At 46.7% G+C, this 16204-nt stretch overlaps 1 protein-coding gene across 1 annotated transcript; it reads left to right on the plus strand.

Moving 5' to 3' along the window:
• Positions 1-3302: 3302 nt before the first annotated feature.
• Positions 3303-15306, plus strand: Rgr (retinal G protein coupled receptor). Its single transcript, XM_048335941.1, has 7 exons — positions 3303-3381; positions 5513-5669; positions 7009-7130; positions 10822-10975; positions 11816-11933; positions 14555-14668; positions 15175-15306. Exons 1-7 carry the CDS (start codon positions 3303-3305, stop codon positions 15304-15306), a joined length of 876 nt encoding a protein of 291 aa, XP_048191898.1.
• The last annotated feature ends 898 nt before the right edge of the window (positions 15307-16204 follow it).

Raw genomic sequence — 16204 nt, forward strand, 5'->3', positions numbered from 1 at the left:
CCCAGGGACCCATTGCATACATAGGCAATGCCTAGCTCTGGGATAAGTCTGTTTTGATAATATTGGCTTCCAAAAGATGATGACTTCCATTACTTTCTCTCATCCAATTTAGCCATTAGGATTTCTTTAGTGTCATTACTGTGCCTGTAGCCTCCTTCCCCAGCTGAAAGACAAGCTTTGCCCTTTGCCTCATCAGGGCTATCTTTTCCTCTTCACTTGTGCTTCTTTTCCTCTTTCATTTGCCTGTGTTATGCCTAGATTTCGGGTCCTCAAAGACCACCAAGGAGCTGATTCCTATGCAAACACACAAGAGTCTTTATTGCAAGCTCGAGCCTGGACTCTCAACCATCACTGAAGCAGCGGATCTGGATTGAGAGCCTCGACCCTCAGATAGGCAAGGTTTTTTTTATTGTGATTACAACAGGGGCAGGGTATTTCCAACTTGGCAGATACTTGATTGGATGGCACTTAGCAAGCAAGTCTTGTCCTATTTCTATCAGCTATCTACCCTTGCAGTTATCTATTTTGGCTTTGATAAACAGGAACTGGCCTTGGTATCAGGAACTGACAACAGGTGGTCACATAGCACTGATGCAGGGGGTTAATGCAGGGGGTAGAGCAAGTCACAAATGGGTTAAGCAAGCCATTTACAGAAGCAGAATTTTGTGGTCAGACTGACCTAGTACCAACTTTATTTTAACAATTGCTACTATGTTTTCCCATTACTACTAAGCAAGCTTGAGTGGGCTAAGACAATCCAGTACTCAATCATAAGTAAACCAACCCAACAGTTACCATGGCATTTCTACTACTATTATGGTTATTTCTATAGTCTATCACTATGATCATTTTTTTTAACTGTCCGTTACCATGGTTGCTACCCAGGTACAGAGGAGAACAAGGGCTCCCTATATTTTTAAATGTCAAACTACAAGAAACTAGTCTCACAGGTGGGGGTGTACCCCTCGAGCATGGAGTCATCACCAGGGTTTAGAAGCTGTTATAATTTTAACACTAAAACTTACATTTAGTTACTCAGGTTCTCAGGTCAGCCCTTACACCTGATGACACTTTGGTTTTTTATTTATTTCTTAGGTCTGGGGCTTGAACTCAGGGTGCTTTCACTAAGCTTTTCTGCTCAAGGTTAATGCTCTACCATTTGAGCCACAGCTCCACTTCTGGCTTTCTTAGTAATTAATTGGAGAGAAGAATCTCATGAATTTTTCTGCCCAGGTTTAGCTTCAAACTATGGTCCCCAATTCTCAGCCTCCGGCGTAGCTAGGATTACAGGCATGAGCCACCAGAACCCAGCTTTGATACTACTCTTTATTGCTGGCCTTCTCCTCTCTCATTTTTCATGAGTTCTTTCTTGCAGTGTTTCAGGCATGGAAGAAAGATGGACATAGGTATTATGTAAAGAATAAATGGGTAGAAATGGGGGAAAGGGCAGGGCAGGCACTAGAAGACATGACTATAAGCTCAGCTCTGAGGGATAGATAGGCTCACACATCAATGGGAACTTACAAGGGAGAAGCCTGGGAATGAGACAGCCAGAAGAAGCTGCTTGGGCTGGGAAAGTGGCTTAGTGGTAGAGTGCTTGCCTAGTATGCATGAAGTCCAGCGTTAGATTCCTCAGGGTAGATCTCTAGCCTTGAGCACAGAGAGGCTCAGGACAGAGCCCAGGTCCTGAGTTCAAGCCCCAGGATCAGCAAAAAGAAAGAAAGGAAGGAAGAAAGAAAGAAAGAAAGAAAGAAAGAAAGAAAGAAAGAAAGAAAGAAAGAAAGAAAGAAAGAGAAAGAGAGAGAGGGAGGGAGGGAGGGAGAGAGAGGTAGGGAAAAGGGAGGGAGGAAGAGAGAGAGAGAGAGAGAGAGAGAGAGAGAGAGAGAGAGAGAGGAACATGCTGCTTAGATAGAGGGAAAATGTATGTGAAAAACACCCAAACCTACAAAATGGGAAATGAGACCTTTGTTCCAGCACCACCTAAAAATTACAGCAAAACTTCAGGTTGATTCTTAGCTACTTTTAGCTGCAGTTTTCTTATTTGAAACAAAGAGAGCAATGGCATCTAGTTTATGGAGTCCTTTCCAGGAATCATCAGAAGATGTCTTAGCACAAAGCCTGAACTAAGTAGACACCAGTTACATCGTTATTACACCTCTGTGACTCAGGTTCTTCTTCTGGTAATGAATTTAGTTGCACAGATCAATTTTATTGGGTATGGATTTCACCAGGGGCTGGTGAAATATAACTTATATAACTTGTATAACTTATACAAAAACTTCATTTGTAGAAGGCAAAGTTCTTAGTGGGTCATGAGGACACTTAAAAGAAGATAGTAGGGGCTGGGGATATGGCCTAGTGGCAAGAGTGCCTGCTTCATATATATGAGGCCCTGGGTTCGATTGCTCAGCACCACATATATGGAAAACAGCCAGAAGTGGCGCTGTGGCTCAAGTGGCAGAGTGCTAGCCTTGAGCAAAAAGAAGCCAGGGACAGTGCTCAGGCCCTGAGTCCAAGCCCCAGGATTGGCCGGAAAAAAAAAAAGAAGATAGTAGACCATCTGTTCCAAGCTGATATATTAGGATATTTTTTAATGCTCATAAGGTCCAAAGGCATTATGGGAGACAGAAAGTAAAGGCTTGCAATATATATCCATGATGTATTCTAATCAAGGATTAGTTAGATAGGACAGGGTATAAAAGATGCTCTTAAACTTCAAATGAGAAAATTGAGAAGACCCACTTGCCAAACTTTAGATCATGAATCTTGTTACTGATAGGTTCCAAATCAGAATCCTGGGCCTCAGCTAAGGGTTTTTCTATGATACCAGGTGCTATCTCAAACTTCGTTCTTTCCAGCACATCCATGTGATCCGACGAGTGTGTGCATACACACACACACACACACACACACACACTACTCTTACCCAGTTCTCATGAACAGCTGCCACTCCAATCCCTCCTTCTACTCCCCTCCTTGGTTATGCAACACTTTTTCAATTCAATTCTCAGCCACACACTATTTGGATCCCCAGATTTTAATCCTGCCAGTGGGGCTTAAGTGAATGAGTCGGGGCTCTGTTGTAACTTCACAAAGGCTGCACTGTCCAACTGGTGAATGGGTTCCTTTGTCTTGGTCCAAGAGGATGATTTAGAGGAGGGGAGGAAGAAAGAAGGAGTTCAAGCCCTTATTTCACAATAATTTGCATGTGCCATCATGTGGAATGGTCCTTTATAAAGGAAGGGCCTGAATTTGGAAAGCCAGAACAGAGCAAGACCTCTGACAGAAAGGAAGGCCAAAGGATGGCAGCATCGGGGGACCTGCCAACTGGCTTCGGAGAGCTTGAGGTGCTGACTGTGGGCACCGTGCTGCTGGTAGAAGGTGAGCCAGGCAGTGTGTTGGGTGCAACAGGGGCTCAGTGGGTTCTCAGAGCTCAAGCCACAGAGCTGGCTAGAAGTCCCTGAACTCAGCTGTGATGTTTTGTCATCTTGATACCCAATTCTTGCATCAGGAAGTCTTAGGGCAACCCCTCTTTGGGAGATGTACCATGCTGGACAGGAGCCAAGAGAAAGAAACCAGGCACAGGTAAGGGAGACAGAGGCTTGGATAGTCTATCCAGGAGTCAGCCAAGAAGCCAAACTCAGACTTTTCTTGTCCCTCTAACCAGGAGAAAATATAATTCTCTCCTGATAAATTCTGCTATGACGCCTACAAAAGATTAGGCCTTCCAAAGGCTCTTTAGGCAGACAGCTCGGACACTTGCTGTCTAGGTGACTAGAAAACCAAGACACTTCAGCTTTTGACCTCCAAAGTCTTGGCATTGCAAGTAGATAATTATGGAGGTTAAGAGGGAACATCCGTGTAAAAAGCTAGACTAGATAGACACTCAGGAGACTTCAGTTCATTGTTTCCTGTCCTTTTCAGTCCCACCATTAACTTCAACTAAGCCACTCACACAAACTCACATTTCCCCAGAGTAACTAGCTGGGCCCATGAGCTACCTGTGTCCACACAGAATCGCTGACATGCTCAGGGAAGCCAGAGGTACAGATATGATTGACCCTGGAGTTCATGGAGGATGCAGAATTGTTCAAACAGATCCAGAGAAGCAATTAGCACATTTTCTTGCCCAAAGAGAATTGGTGGTAGAGAAGGAGTGACAGTCATTTATTTTTTCTGGAGGCTCTAGACATGACTGTCTGCTAGCACAGTCCGTTTCTCCCTCATCTGGGTAGACTGAAACCTATGGTTCTCCAACATGCTGCAAAATTTAATCACATTATGTATTTGCACATACCATTTCCCTTTGCTGGAATGTTGTTCCATGCATTGTCTTCCAGGTAAAGGCTCTTATGGTTTTAAAAGGCTAGAACCTGCTGGGCACCAGTGGCTCATGTCAGTAATAGGCTGGGATCTGAGAATCATGGTTCAAAGCCAGCCCAGGCAGGAAAGCCAGTGAGACCCATATCTCCAAATTACTACCTAAAAGCCAGAAGTGAAGGTGTGGCACAAATGGTAAAGTTCTAGTCTTGAGCAAAAAAGCTCAGGAACCCTGCAAGGCACTGAGTTCAAGCCCCAGGACCAGCAGAAAAAAAAAGATTGTATTGATGGAGGAAGCCGAGGTTCAGAAAGTTCAAAGGAAGTTCAAAGTTCCTGTCCTTTGGGGCATTACTACCTCACAGGGAGGAATCAAGCTAAAATTCAAGTCCACCTAACTGTCTTGGGTCCTGGACAGCTCCCAGCTCTAACTTGAATCTTCTGTTCCTGGGTTCTCTCGTACCTTGTTCCATAGCCTTCAGAGAAGGCATTTTGGAATCTAAAGCACCTGAGATGGAGCCCTAGCTCTGCCACTTACCAAATGCATACTTAGGGCATGCTAGCTAGAGTCTTTGAGCCTTGGTTTCCAAACTGTACGTGGAGAGGAGAGGACTAATGACTGAATGAGCTGCATACCCGTGGCTTATGCCTGTAATCCTAACCACTCAGGATTCTGAGATGTAAGAGTCATAGTTTGAAGCTAGCCCAGATAGGAAAGTCTGTGAGAATCTTATCTCCAATTCACCAGTAAAAATTCTTCCTCCTGCCTCCCCTCTCTAAACCATCCTCTTAAGGTATGATTCAAGTGGTAAAGTGCCAGATCTGAGCAAAAAAGCCAGGAAGAGATTGAGAGCCTGAGATCAAGCCCCCAATACTGGCACACACACACACACACACACACACACACACACACACACACACACACACACAGATTGAGCAAGCTGATTCATGTCACAGGCTTTTATCAGAGCTGCCATACTTGCTCAGTGCTTATGTAACATGGTGTTCCTCATGGTAGGGGGGATGGCCAGGCATCAGAGCATTCAGCACCTCAGTAGAATTTAATGAAGTGCACCTAGAGAGTTGCTGAGTTTGAAGTGGGTGTAGACTGCTGAGGCTCCACCCATCACAGACCTGGTTGGGACCCTAGGTGACTCATACCAGCCCAGATGCTAGTCACTACCCTTCCTTTCAGCTCTCTCTGGTCTCAGCCTCAATGGTCTGACCATCTTCTCTTTCTGCAAGACCCCGGAGCTGTGGACCCCCAGCCACCTGCTGGTGCTGAGCTTGGCCGTGGCAGACAGTGGAATCAGCCTGAATGCCCTCATCGCAGCCATCTCCAGCCTCTTACGGTACCAGCCTACTCCCTGGTCCACAGGCTCTGGGGCCCTGCATGAAGCCCAATTTGGAGGTCCTGGGAAGCCAGGCCAGAGTATAACTCCTATAGAAAATGGATCACTTGCAGACTGAAGTAGTCTAAATCTAAATTCCAGATTATCCCTGAAGAACCACAGCCAATGTCTAGAAATCTCTCATACCTGAGAGATATGACAGGCTGTAAGGATTAGGAGCATGAATCTTCTAACAGGGTAGCCTCATCTTGAATCCTCCTAGCTTTCTCTTTCTGGCTCTTGGCTACTTCTTTTACTTCTATTTTCTTTCTTTTCCCTGAATGTGTGTGTGTGTGTGTGTGTGTGTGCACACATGCGGGTGTTTGCACGTGCACCAGCACGTCCATGTGTATATCCACAGTAGGGCTTGAACTCAGGGCCTGGGTGCTGTCCCTAAGGCTGATGCTCTACCGCTTGAATCACAGCTACACTTCTGGCTTTTTGGAGGTTAATTGCAGATGGGTCTCATGGAGTTTGCTGCCCAGGCTGGCTTTGAACAGGGATCCTCAACTCTCAGCCTCCTGAGTAGCTAGAATTACAGGTGTGAGACATCAGTGACCAATATCTCTCACCTACTTTTTAGAATTGAATATTAGTATCTAGTTCATATGGGTGGCTGGAAGTATTGATTTAACTACTTACAAATAACTTGAAACAATGCTGTCTAGGCAGCCTCAAATAAGTATTAGTGAGAACAAACAGGATTTGTGATTGGAGTCTCTTGTCTCCTTGCATGCAAGCTGAGGTGTCCTCACCAAGCTTGAGAAGGCATTTCTAGATTCTTTTCTTAAGCTGAATGAGCATTTCTGATCTGTGTAGGTCACTATGAATGAAAGTTGAGTTCGCTTGGGTGTGAAGGCTCCAGTGGGGTATAAAGCAGTGGGAATTCTCCTTCCACAATGGACTGATCCCTGGCCGATGGCTCTGAGGGCTGAAGGCTTGGGGTCTTCCCTCTGACTTTTCCTTTATCTATCTGTGTGATGGTTGCTCAGTGCCTTTTCTCTCTGAACATCCTTCCTCACCCCGTAGAATAAAGGCTGAACAGTTAGACCTCAGGCTTTGCAGAGACCTTTCATCCAGACTGGGACATGGCTTGCACTAGGCTCTACCCCTCCATCTGGGTGACTTCAGCTCTAAGGCCCTGCTTCCCTTCCTGGAAAAAAAAAATAGATGACAAGACTCTCTTTGTGGAAGCAGGAACAGCTTGCAGGAACCTACCAAACTGTAGCTGGGTGGGTGTGGGAATGGGGAGAGGGGAGTGGGTGCTGGAGAGATCACTTGGACTCAATGTTTCCAACAGGCGCTGGCCATATGGCTCAGAGGGCTGCCAGGCTCACGGTTTCCAGGGCTTTGCCACAGCCTTGGCCAGCATCAGCAGCAGTGCAGCCATTGCCTGGGGGCGCTATCATCACCACTGTACTCGTATGTCTTCCCCCCATCCCCCCCCCCATCCCTGGAATGAAGGGATAGCTCAAGCTTGGGTGTGAGAGGATAAGAAGCAAGATGGGGATGGCCACAAATAAGTGCCTTCCCACAGGTGAGGGAGGGAGTGGGGTACATGGGTACCAGGAAAGGAGGGAAGGTGGGAGAGCATGACACCTGCTTCTAGGCACAAGTTGGGAGAGCTATGTCAGATTGTGTGCTACAGCCTTAGCAAGTCAGGGGTTCCCTCTGCACCTTAGTCCTCTCTTCTGTAAGATGATAAAAAAACAAAAAAACACCAACTTCATAGTTTTGTTTTGAAAATCAAATGAGATCACAGATACAGAAAATGCCCTTGCATTCAGACACGGGGCAGGTGTTGAGGGAGAGAAGGTGTGTATGTGCATGCTTGTGTGTACATGTGCATGTGCATACATGAGTGTGTGTGTGTGTGTGTGTGTGTGCATGTAGCTGGGCATGTGGCCTGCTACCTCACACATTTACAGACCTCCGCTGTGGCATGGTTCCATGGAGACTTGTTCAGTTCTGAATTTTGCAAACCACATTTTCAGCACATGTCATTGCTACTAGCTCTGATTTGTGACTCTGTGTGTGTGTGTGTTTAAGCTAGTACTGAGGCTGGAACTTAGGACTTCCTCAAAGCTAGATCTCTACCACTTGATTCACAGCTCCACTACTGGCTTTTTAGTGGTTAAGTGGAGAGAAGAGTCCCACAGACTTTCGTGCTGACCTGGCTCAGAGCTCAGACTCTTGAGCAGTTAGGATTACAGGTGTGAGTCATGAGCACCTGGATTTATTTATTTATGTACTAATTTTTTAACAAGGACTCATTGCTTTTTCTTTTTCTTTTTTTTTCTTTTTTTGCCAGTCCTGGCTTGAACTCAAGGCCTGGGCACTGTCCCTGAGCTTCTCTTGCTCAAGACTAGTGCTCTACCACTTCAGCCACAGCAGTAGTTCTGGCATTTTTGGAGTAGTTTATTGGAGCTAAGAATCTCAGAGACATTCCTGCCCCAGCCAGCTTCATACTGCGATCCTCAAATCTCAACCTCCTGAGTAGCTACAGGTGTGAGACACAGGTGCCTGGCTTCTAAATTTTTAAATACTTATTTTAGTCTCATTCTGAAGAATATGTAACATAATTAGTTTAGTGTTTTATCATTTTAACACCCTTTGATGTACAAAATATGTTCACTGCCATACATAAACATGCTTGAGGCTCTGGGCCTCAGCTGACCACTGCAGCAACTCCATCTTATACAGAGAAGTTAAGCAGCTTTTCCAGTGTCACACGGTATATAGGAGCTAAGCTGGAATGGAGTGGCGCAGTTGTTCTTGTGGTCAGCCAGGCTCCAGGTTCTGAGCTGTGGATCAGCCCCACATTCAGGCTATGGCGGGGGCCATGGCCAGCATTGCCTACTCTTGGACATGGCCCCTTGGAATGCACAGATTTGCCCTTTCCACAGATGCTTGCACTGGTCACCAACCCTGTGGCTCTCTCTCATCATGTGTCTTCTCAAGCCAATATGTATTTCAAATGGTGATAAGTTAGTTTCTCCTACCCATGTGGCCTTGGAGTGCCTCTCCCAATATGTCCATCTCAGTCCTTGAACCATCACACACACACACACACACACGCACGAGCAGTTAATCCCTGCTCTGGGCCCTCAGCTCACAGCTCTCCTTGCCTTGAAAGGTGAACGAATATAAGGTAAAGACAGGGAAGGGCTGAATCATCTGGTCCACTGTTGGGCAGCTTTGGGCATGCCACTGTAGAGTTGAAGTAAACCCCATTTTTGAGGCAGTAGCCATTTTGTTGACTGTTTAAACTATGAGTAACCCAGGCCACCAATTATCCCGGCTAGCAGAACAAGCTTATTAGGGCCCAGCCGGTCAGGAAACTCCCTGCTTAACTCTAACCACGTGGGAATGCTTAACTCTCACCGCCCCGGAATGTCTCTAGCCCTGAGCCAATTAGATTTGTACCCATATCCTAATCTTGCTTGAACACCTGATTGCTGTAAACTTTGTGGTTTTTTGCCATTATAAGCCCGGTGAAATTTCAGCTCGGGGCCTTCCTCCTAATCTCCGCTGTGTCGGAGTGTAGGATGAGGCCCGAGCTGCAGCCCGCCTGAATAAAGCCTTGCTTTTGCATTTCAGAACATCTGGCTCTCGGTGGTCTTCTTAGTGGTCGTCTTGCGACTTGGGCATAACAGCCACCTTGCCTATTTGTCTCTGATGTTTCCCCCAAAGCTGGTGTAAGATATAGACCAAAGAGAGTATTAATTATTGTGCTCATAGATGGGGTGGAGGGTATGGACTACTGAAACAGAATAGATGGCTTAACCAGTAGATATTTTTTTCTCATAAGTTCAAGGTCAGCGGAGCAGCATGGCCAGTTCCTTTTGGGTCTGCAGAGGGCCACCTTTCTGTGACCTCACATGGAGGACAGCATATTTCCCGGTGCCCCTTCTTATAAGGACATTAATCTCACTCAGGGGTGTACCCTAATGACCAATCACCTTGACAAGGGCCCTACCTTCAACTATCATCATATTGAGGATTGAGGCTTTAGCATATGAATTTGGGGGTGCATACATCCCATCTATTGCAAGGCAGCATATCAAAAAAACTCCATTTGGGCCAATTTCCTAGGAGCAAAATGTCCAATGAGGGAGGTTGTAGACCTGCTCTTCTGTGCTGACCAAACTCCATGCCATCCATCTCTCGTCTGCCCTGGAGTATCACCTACAAAGCCACACAACAAAGAGACACATGGGGACACATGTAGCAGTCATTCAGAAATCAGGTCCAGGAAGAAGCTCTGGAGGGATGAGTGAATGTACTGCACCCATCTGTGTGGAGGGGTTGAGGGAGATTCGGTCAGTAGCACTGGGCCACACCCAGAACCATTTCTGGGACCTGTCATCTGCCTGCAGAGCTGAGATGGAATCCCAGGACCTCAGGTGGGATTCTGGAAGCAGAGTTTGCCAGCTTCTCAGCAAGAGCGAAGGATAGTCCAGACTTGTGCCTCCTTCTTCTGTGACTCTCCAACTTCCCCGATCTGCCGCCTTTGTCTCATCCATAACTCTGGGTTTGGGAAACACATCTCTTCATTTTGTTCTCTGAAGAAGCTAGTACCAAATACCATCTCTTCTACTAGAAACCTTCACCACCCATGATCTCATTGGCTGTTCATAATGATTTATAAGACCCATTGAAGAGCAGAAAACTAAGGCTCAGAGGAACCCTTAACTTTCTAGAAGTGCCAGGCTATCAGGATGCAGAGCTGGAAGCCAGGTGCTGGCGACTCAAACCTATCGTCCTAGCTACTCAAGAGGCTGAGTTCTTAGAATCGCAGTTCAAAGCTAGCCCAGATAAGAAAGTCCAGGAGATCTTACCTCGAGTTAACTACCACAAAAAGCCAGAAGTGGAACTGTGACTCAAGTGGTCGAGTGCTAGCAAAAGAAGCTCAGGGACCATGGCCAGGCCCTGAGTTCAAGCCCCAGGAAGGGCAACAAAAAACAAACTTAACAACAACAACAAAAAACCCAAACAAATCAGAGCTTGGATTTAGGGACATCCTGGGGCCCACCCTTTGTTGTTGTTGTCATTTTCACTTGGTCAAAGTATCTTCCCTTCATAACTCTGCTTCCTCCTCTCTTCTGTGCAGGCAGCCAGCTGGGCTGGGACACAGCCATTCTGCTGGTGGTCTTCGTGTGGCTGTCCTCTGTCTTCTGGGCAGCTCTGCCCCTGCTGGGCTGGGGTCACTATAATTATGAGCCACTGGGGACATGCTGCACTTTGGACTACTCCAAGGGTGACAGGTGAGATGGGAGGAGTGGCTTGCGGGCCCCTTGGCCTTGAGTTTCTGGGACAAAGATGTCTGAAATCACCACAAGTTCTTTCTGGGTCAGTCCTCCCTCCCATGGCCATGACCTGAGACTCCAGGCTCTTTTGGGGTATCTTCAGTGGTTTCTTCAGAGGCACACTAGACAGTCTCCTTGTCATCCAGAGTGTATGTCTCTCTCTCTCTCTCTCTCTCTCTCTCTCTCTCTCGTCAGTGATGGGGCTTGGACTGAGGACCTGGGTGCTGTCCTTGGGCTCTTTTGCTCAAGGCTAATGCTCTACCACTTTGATCCACAGCTCTACTTCCAGTGTTTAGGTGTTGAAGTGGGGAGAAGAGTCTCATGGACTTTCTTGCCTGGTCTGGCTTTAAACCGCAATCCTCAGATCTCAGCTTCCTGAGTAGCCAAGATTACAGGTGTGAGCCACCAACACTGGCTCCAGAGGCTCTTTGCAAATCTTTGTACCTAGAACACACTGTGAATGTCCCTTCCTCTTGGTTCCAGTGATATCATTTAGTGAATACATTCCCCGAACCAAGTTACCCCATTTTCCATGTTGAATAACAATTTCAAGTTCAAGGCCAGCCACTTGGACTTGAAGGAGCCTTTCTTATCTCAGCAACCTAGTTCCCAAGGCCAAATTCTAGGGAAACTTCATGAAGAGGTCAGCTGGGGCCAGGATTGAGCACGCTTCATGTGCTTGTCTGATGGAGGCTGTTCTTCCCCACAGCCATCTGTGGGGTACAAAGGCTGGGGGACTTGGGAGGGCAGGTGACCATCCTTGGGAACTGATCCTTGCCTTCTATCTCCTTCCTATAGAAACTTCACCAGCTTCCTCTTCACCATGGCCTTTTTCAATTTCCTAGTGCCTCTGTTTATCACACTCACTTCCTACCAGCTCATGAAGCAGAAATTCACAAGGAGTGGCCGATGCCAGGTAAGAACCAGATTCTAAAGCAGCCTTCGCTTGCTTGGGAGCCTGTATGATGTGATGGGTGTCCACCAGAGTTTCTTTTCATTTTTTGTGCTGGTCCTGAGGCTTGAATGCTGGGACCAGGCACTGTTTTTTAGCTTTTTTTTTTCTTTACTTGAAGATAGTCCTCTACCACTTGAGTCACAACTCTACTTTTGATTTTTTTTGATAGCTAATTGGAGATAAGAGTTTCATAGACTTTCTTGCCTGGCTTGGCTTTAAGTTACAATCCTTAGATCTCCTGAGTAGAATTACAGACGTGAACCACCAATGCCTGGCATTCAATCAGGGTTTCTGCATTTGCAATAATCAAGATAAATTTCAGCTTCTGTAGAGCATGGTATGTAAGAGGTGAAAGGTCACCCTCCCTCCTCACCAAGAGCTGGGAAGAAGGTCCTGGGTGATTGAGAGTGATGCATACCCTTCATCCCTGAGGATAGGGACTTCCTGCATGACCCTGCCCATGCCCTTACACTTAGCACGAAGTTACAGACCCTTTAAATATTACTTCAGTTGCTTTCCAGTGTTTAATTTAATCACAGTCACAGGCAGTTACAACATAAGAATCACACCTACAGGCATATTTGTCCAAGAAAAACAATGTTTCAAAAGAAGTCCTCTGGTCCATTTCCACATTTCTGTATTAATATTCCTTGCCACTTTTAACTCTGTTACCTGGACAATTTAGCAAATAAGTCATAGCAAACAGCCTGTTGAAGGGGCGGTATTTTTAAGACAGTTATCAATATTATTTTATGTGCATTGTCATTTCCTCTTCGTGACCACTCTCTGAGGAAGCAAAGCTTTATTCACCCTGTTATACAAACTGGATTGAGAAGGAGGTTAGCCAAGCTGTTCGTCAAAAGTCACATACCTGGTGATAGCATGCATGGATATGAATCTTGCCTGGGAGTCTACCACTGTAATGCTCAGAGAGCATCAAAAAGCACACTCGCCTGCCCGGTGCTGAGGCCTCACACCTGCAAGTCTTACTATTCAGGAAGCTGAGGTTTTCTGAAGCTAACCAAGGCAGACAAATCTTAGAGACTCTTATTTCCAATTAACTAGCAAAATGCCAGAAACGAAGGCATGGTTCAAGTGGTAGACTGCTAGCCTTGGGGGAGGGCGGGGGATCTAAGCCAGAGTACAAGGTTCTGAATTCAACCCTAGGTCCCACATCTAAAATAAAAATTTGTTTGTGATTGACTAGTATTTCTTTTTTTGTCATTCCTTTTGAACAGCTATCACCAATTACAAACAGCATTATATATCTTTTTAAAAATCCAGTTTCATTATTAAGACCCTTAATCTGCTTCTTCGTTATTTTATATGTTCCTATGAGTTGGTAATGGACTGTATAGATTGATTTCAGCAGGAGGTCACAGAAGAAGGACAAGGACTTGCACTGGAGACAGGGTCTCAACTCCCAGCTCCCAGCTTTCCAGCCTGATCACAGCCTGTACTCTGCTCACCCCAAGCCTTGTCTGAGGTTCAGTCAGACAGGGGATGAGGCTGGCACAATGTCTTTCTTGTTATCTCTGTTGACTTATTCCACCAGCAGAGGTCATCACACTGAGGCACCGATAACCTTGGAGAGATCTGAGTGGTCACCCACTGGGGTACAGATTCTTCTCCAGCCTCAGCTTCTCCCAAATACACTCTTTATCCATATTGACCCCCCCCTCCACACACACACCAGAAGAAGGGACAACTCAAAAGAAAATTTTATCCCCTGACTGGTCATTGGTAGCTCACACCTGTAACCCTAGCTACTGAGGAGACTGAGATCTGAGAACTGACGTTTGAAACCAGCTCAGGCAAAAAGAAAAAAAAAATTCCAGGAGACTCTTATCTTCAATGAAGCATCAGAGTCAGAAGTGCAGGTGAGGCTCAAGTGATAGAGTGCTAGCTTTGAGGGAGAAAATCCAGACAAGAGCATAGGACCCTGAGTTCAAGCCCCAGAACTACACACAAAAAAATGTGGTATTGATATTTATACTTTGCCTCAAATTTTTACTATGTGAGGAGCATTCAGGATAGAGAAGAATATAACAAATCCATCCTGAAATTAGAGTTCTACTTCCGTGCCCCCTTGTGGCCTTAGGTGGAACTTGAGCATCCACCACTCTCCAGTTTGGATCACATGCCCTGGAAATCCATTGAGCTCTGACCGGTCGCTGTCACCAGGTGCCTGCTGCCACTAATGATGAGCTGGTTCTGTGCCCTGGAGATCCTTTTGTACACACAGTCACAGAGCCCAGAATACTCCTAAAGAGGAAAGATCCTCATTATCCAACCCACCAATAGCTCTTGCCTCCAAGCAAGCCTCTTGAGTATCTATTCAGAGGCTCTTTTCAACAAGGCAACAGAGCTCAAGTAAACTTAAATAGCAGGCTTTGGGTCATATGGTGTTCCAAAATAGAGAGGCTCACAAGGTCCCTAGGTCTTCTGCTGATTCCACCTCTTCCTGAAGCCTTCCACTGTTGCTCAGAACTGGTGAGTACAGACCTAGTCTCCCTACCTACTCAGGACTGCAGCCACTTGGGGTGAACTGATGACTCTGATGCTTGTTTCTTTCTCTCCAGGTGAACACCACTCTGCCATCCAGGACGCTGCTTTTGGGCTGGGGTCCCTATGCCCTCCTGTATTTTTACGCAGCCATCATGGATGTGAACTCCATCTCCCCCAAGCTGCAGATGGTACCATGTCTAAAGCTAGAAGTCTCTCCTTTTTTGCATCTCTCTGTCTCACCTTCTGGTTCTCTCTTTGTGTCTCTCTGTGTCTCTGTCTTTCTCAATTTCTCAGTCTCTGTTTCTCTATCTGTGTCTCTCTGTCTGTCTGTCTGTCTCTCTCTCTCCCTCTCCCCCACTCTCTGCATCCTCTCTTGTCCCTCTGCATTCTCTGCTCACATTGTGCTGAGATGATGGGGTGAGGCAGACAGAGGATGAACGAGTTCACTCTTCAGTGATGAGGGGTTAAGATCGATGCCCAGGTCGGGTGCATGTGTGCCTGGATGGGCTGGGTTTTCATGGGCTTCATGAGCCAGGCACATCTGCTAGCTACTTAGGAGAGGCCCAGAGGCTTCAGAATCAAGGTGAGTACAAGGTGAAGGGCAGCCTCAGGGAGAGGAGAGAGTCACCTGGTAGGATGAGGAAGGAGAGGAAAGGCCCTCAAGCATCTTTCCTGGACTTTTCTGCCACCACAGGTGCCTGCCCTTGTCGCCAAAATGGTGCCCACGGTCAATGCCATCAACTATGCCCTATGCAGTGAGCTGCTCTGCGGGAGACTCAGCCCCTGTCTCTTGCCCCGTGGGAGCAAGCAGGACCACGCCAAGTGAGTCTCTCCACGGAGCTGCCCAGGACCAGGCCCATGCTCTACCACCCTGGGGTAAACTCCCACAACAGAATCCAGCCAAACCCCGAGGCTAAGCTCAGTCACTCATCCACTAGCAGTAATGGATAGGCTAAGTGGGGCTCCAGGCTAGAGCTAGGAATTCAGAGAGACACCAGGCTCTGTGGAAGAAGCATTGGAAGTGTCACTGTCTCCAACCCGAGCTACCTGAACCCAAATGTAACAGGCAATATGAATATGAACTTATACTAGGTTTCTGTGAAGATTGAACTCCAAGCACATAGCAAATGCTCATTAAAACAGCTGTCCTTATAAACTGTGGCTGTGTCTCCCAGTGATTCAGTCTTAGTCAGGAGACAAATCCCTGAGTGGAGGGGTTTCTTGTGGGAGCTTGTCCCAGGCCACCAGCATTTAGACACTATACATTAAATTGCATTGGCACCTTTGGCTTGCTCTGACACCAACTCAGAGACCTCCATGGGTATCTGGGTGTTCCTATGCCCCCCTCAGGACACTTCAGGGACAAGGTGCGGTGGGTGCAGAGTTCTAGGTGGGACGCAATGTCTTAGAGGGAACAGAAGAACAGGGTGATGGGGGCTATACAAGAAGACTAATAATGAAGGAGCAGTTGGTCCAGGCCCCATGGAGGCAGAAGAAAGAAGGCCCATTCTGTGGAACTGAAGAGATGGAGGGTGGTCATTCCAATGGCAGCTAGATCTCTAGACCAATGCAGGAAATCAGGCTACATATACCTAGAGCCCAAGAAGCTTGCACAAAACCAGCCAGTCCTATCACTTTGCAAAGCCAGGTGGGGAGGGGTGGGGGAAGGGAGGCCACCTTTCCAAAGCACTGTTTCCTAAGTCATGGCCATTGTGTTGTGGGGA

This window comes from Perognathus longimembris, chromosome 2, assembly GCF_023159225.1.
Source record: "Perognathus longimembris pacificus isolate PPM17 chromosome 2, ASM2315922v1, whole genome shotgun sequence".
Taxonomy (NCBI): Eukaryota; Metazoa; Chordata; class Mammalia; order Rodentia; family Heteromyidae; genus Perognathus; species Perognathus longimembris.

What these genes read in the sequence shown, in the direction of transcription:
- Rgr (XM_048335941.1), top strand. Translation starts at nt 3,303, where the DNA reads ATGGCAGCATCGGGGGACCTGCCAACTGGCTTCGGAGAGCTTGAGGTG. An exon ending in CACCGTGCTGCTGGTAGAAG is followed by an intron (nt 3,382 to 5,512) that starts GTGAGCCAGGCA and finishes CCTTCCTTTCAG; the next exon opens with CTCTCTCTGGTCTCAGCCTC. An exon ending in TCTCCCCCAAGCTGCAGATG is followed by an intron (nt 14,669 to 15,174) that starts GTACCATGTCTA and finishes CTGCCACCACAG; the next exon opens with GTGCCTGCCCTTGTCGCCAA.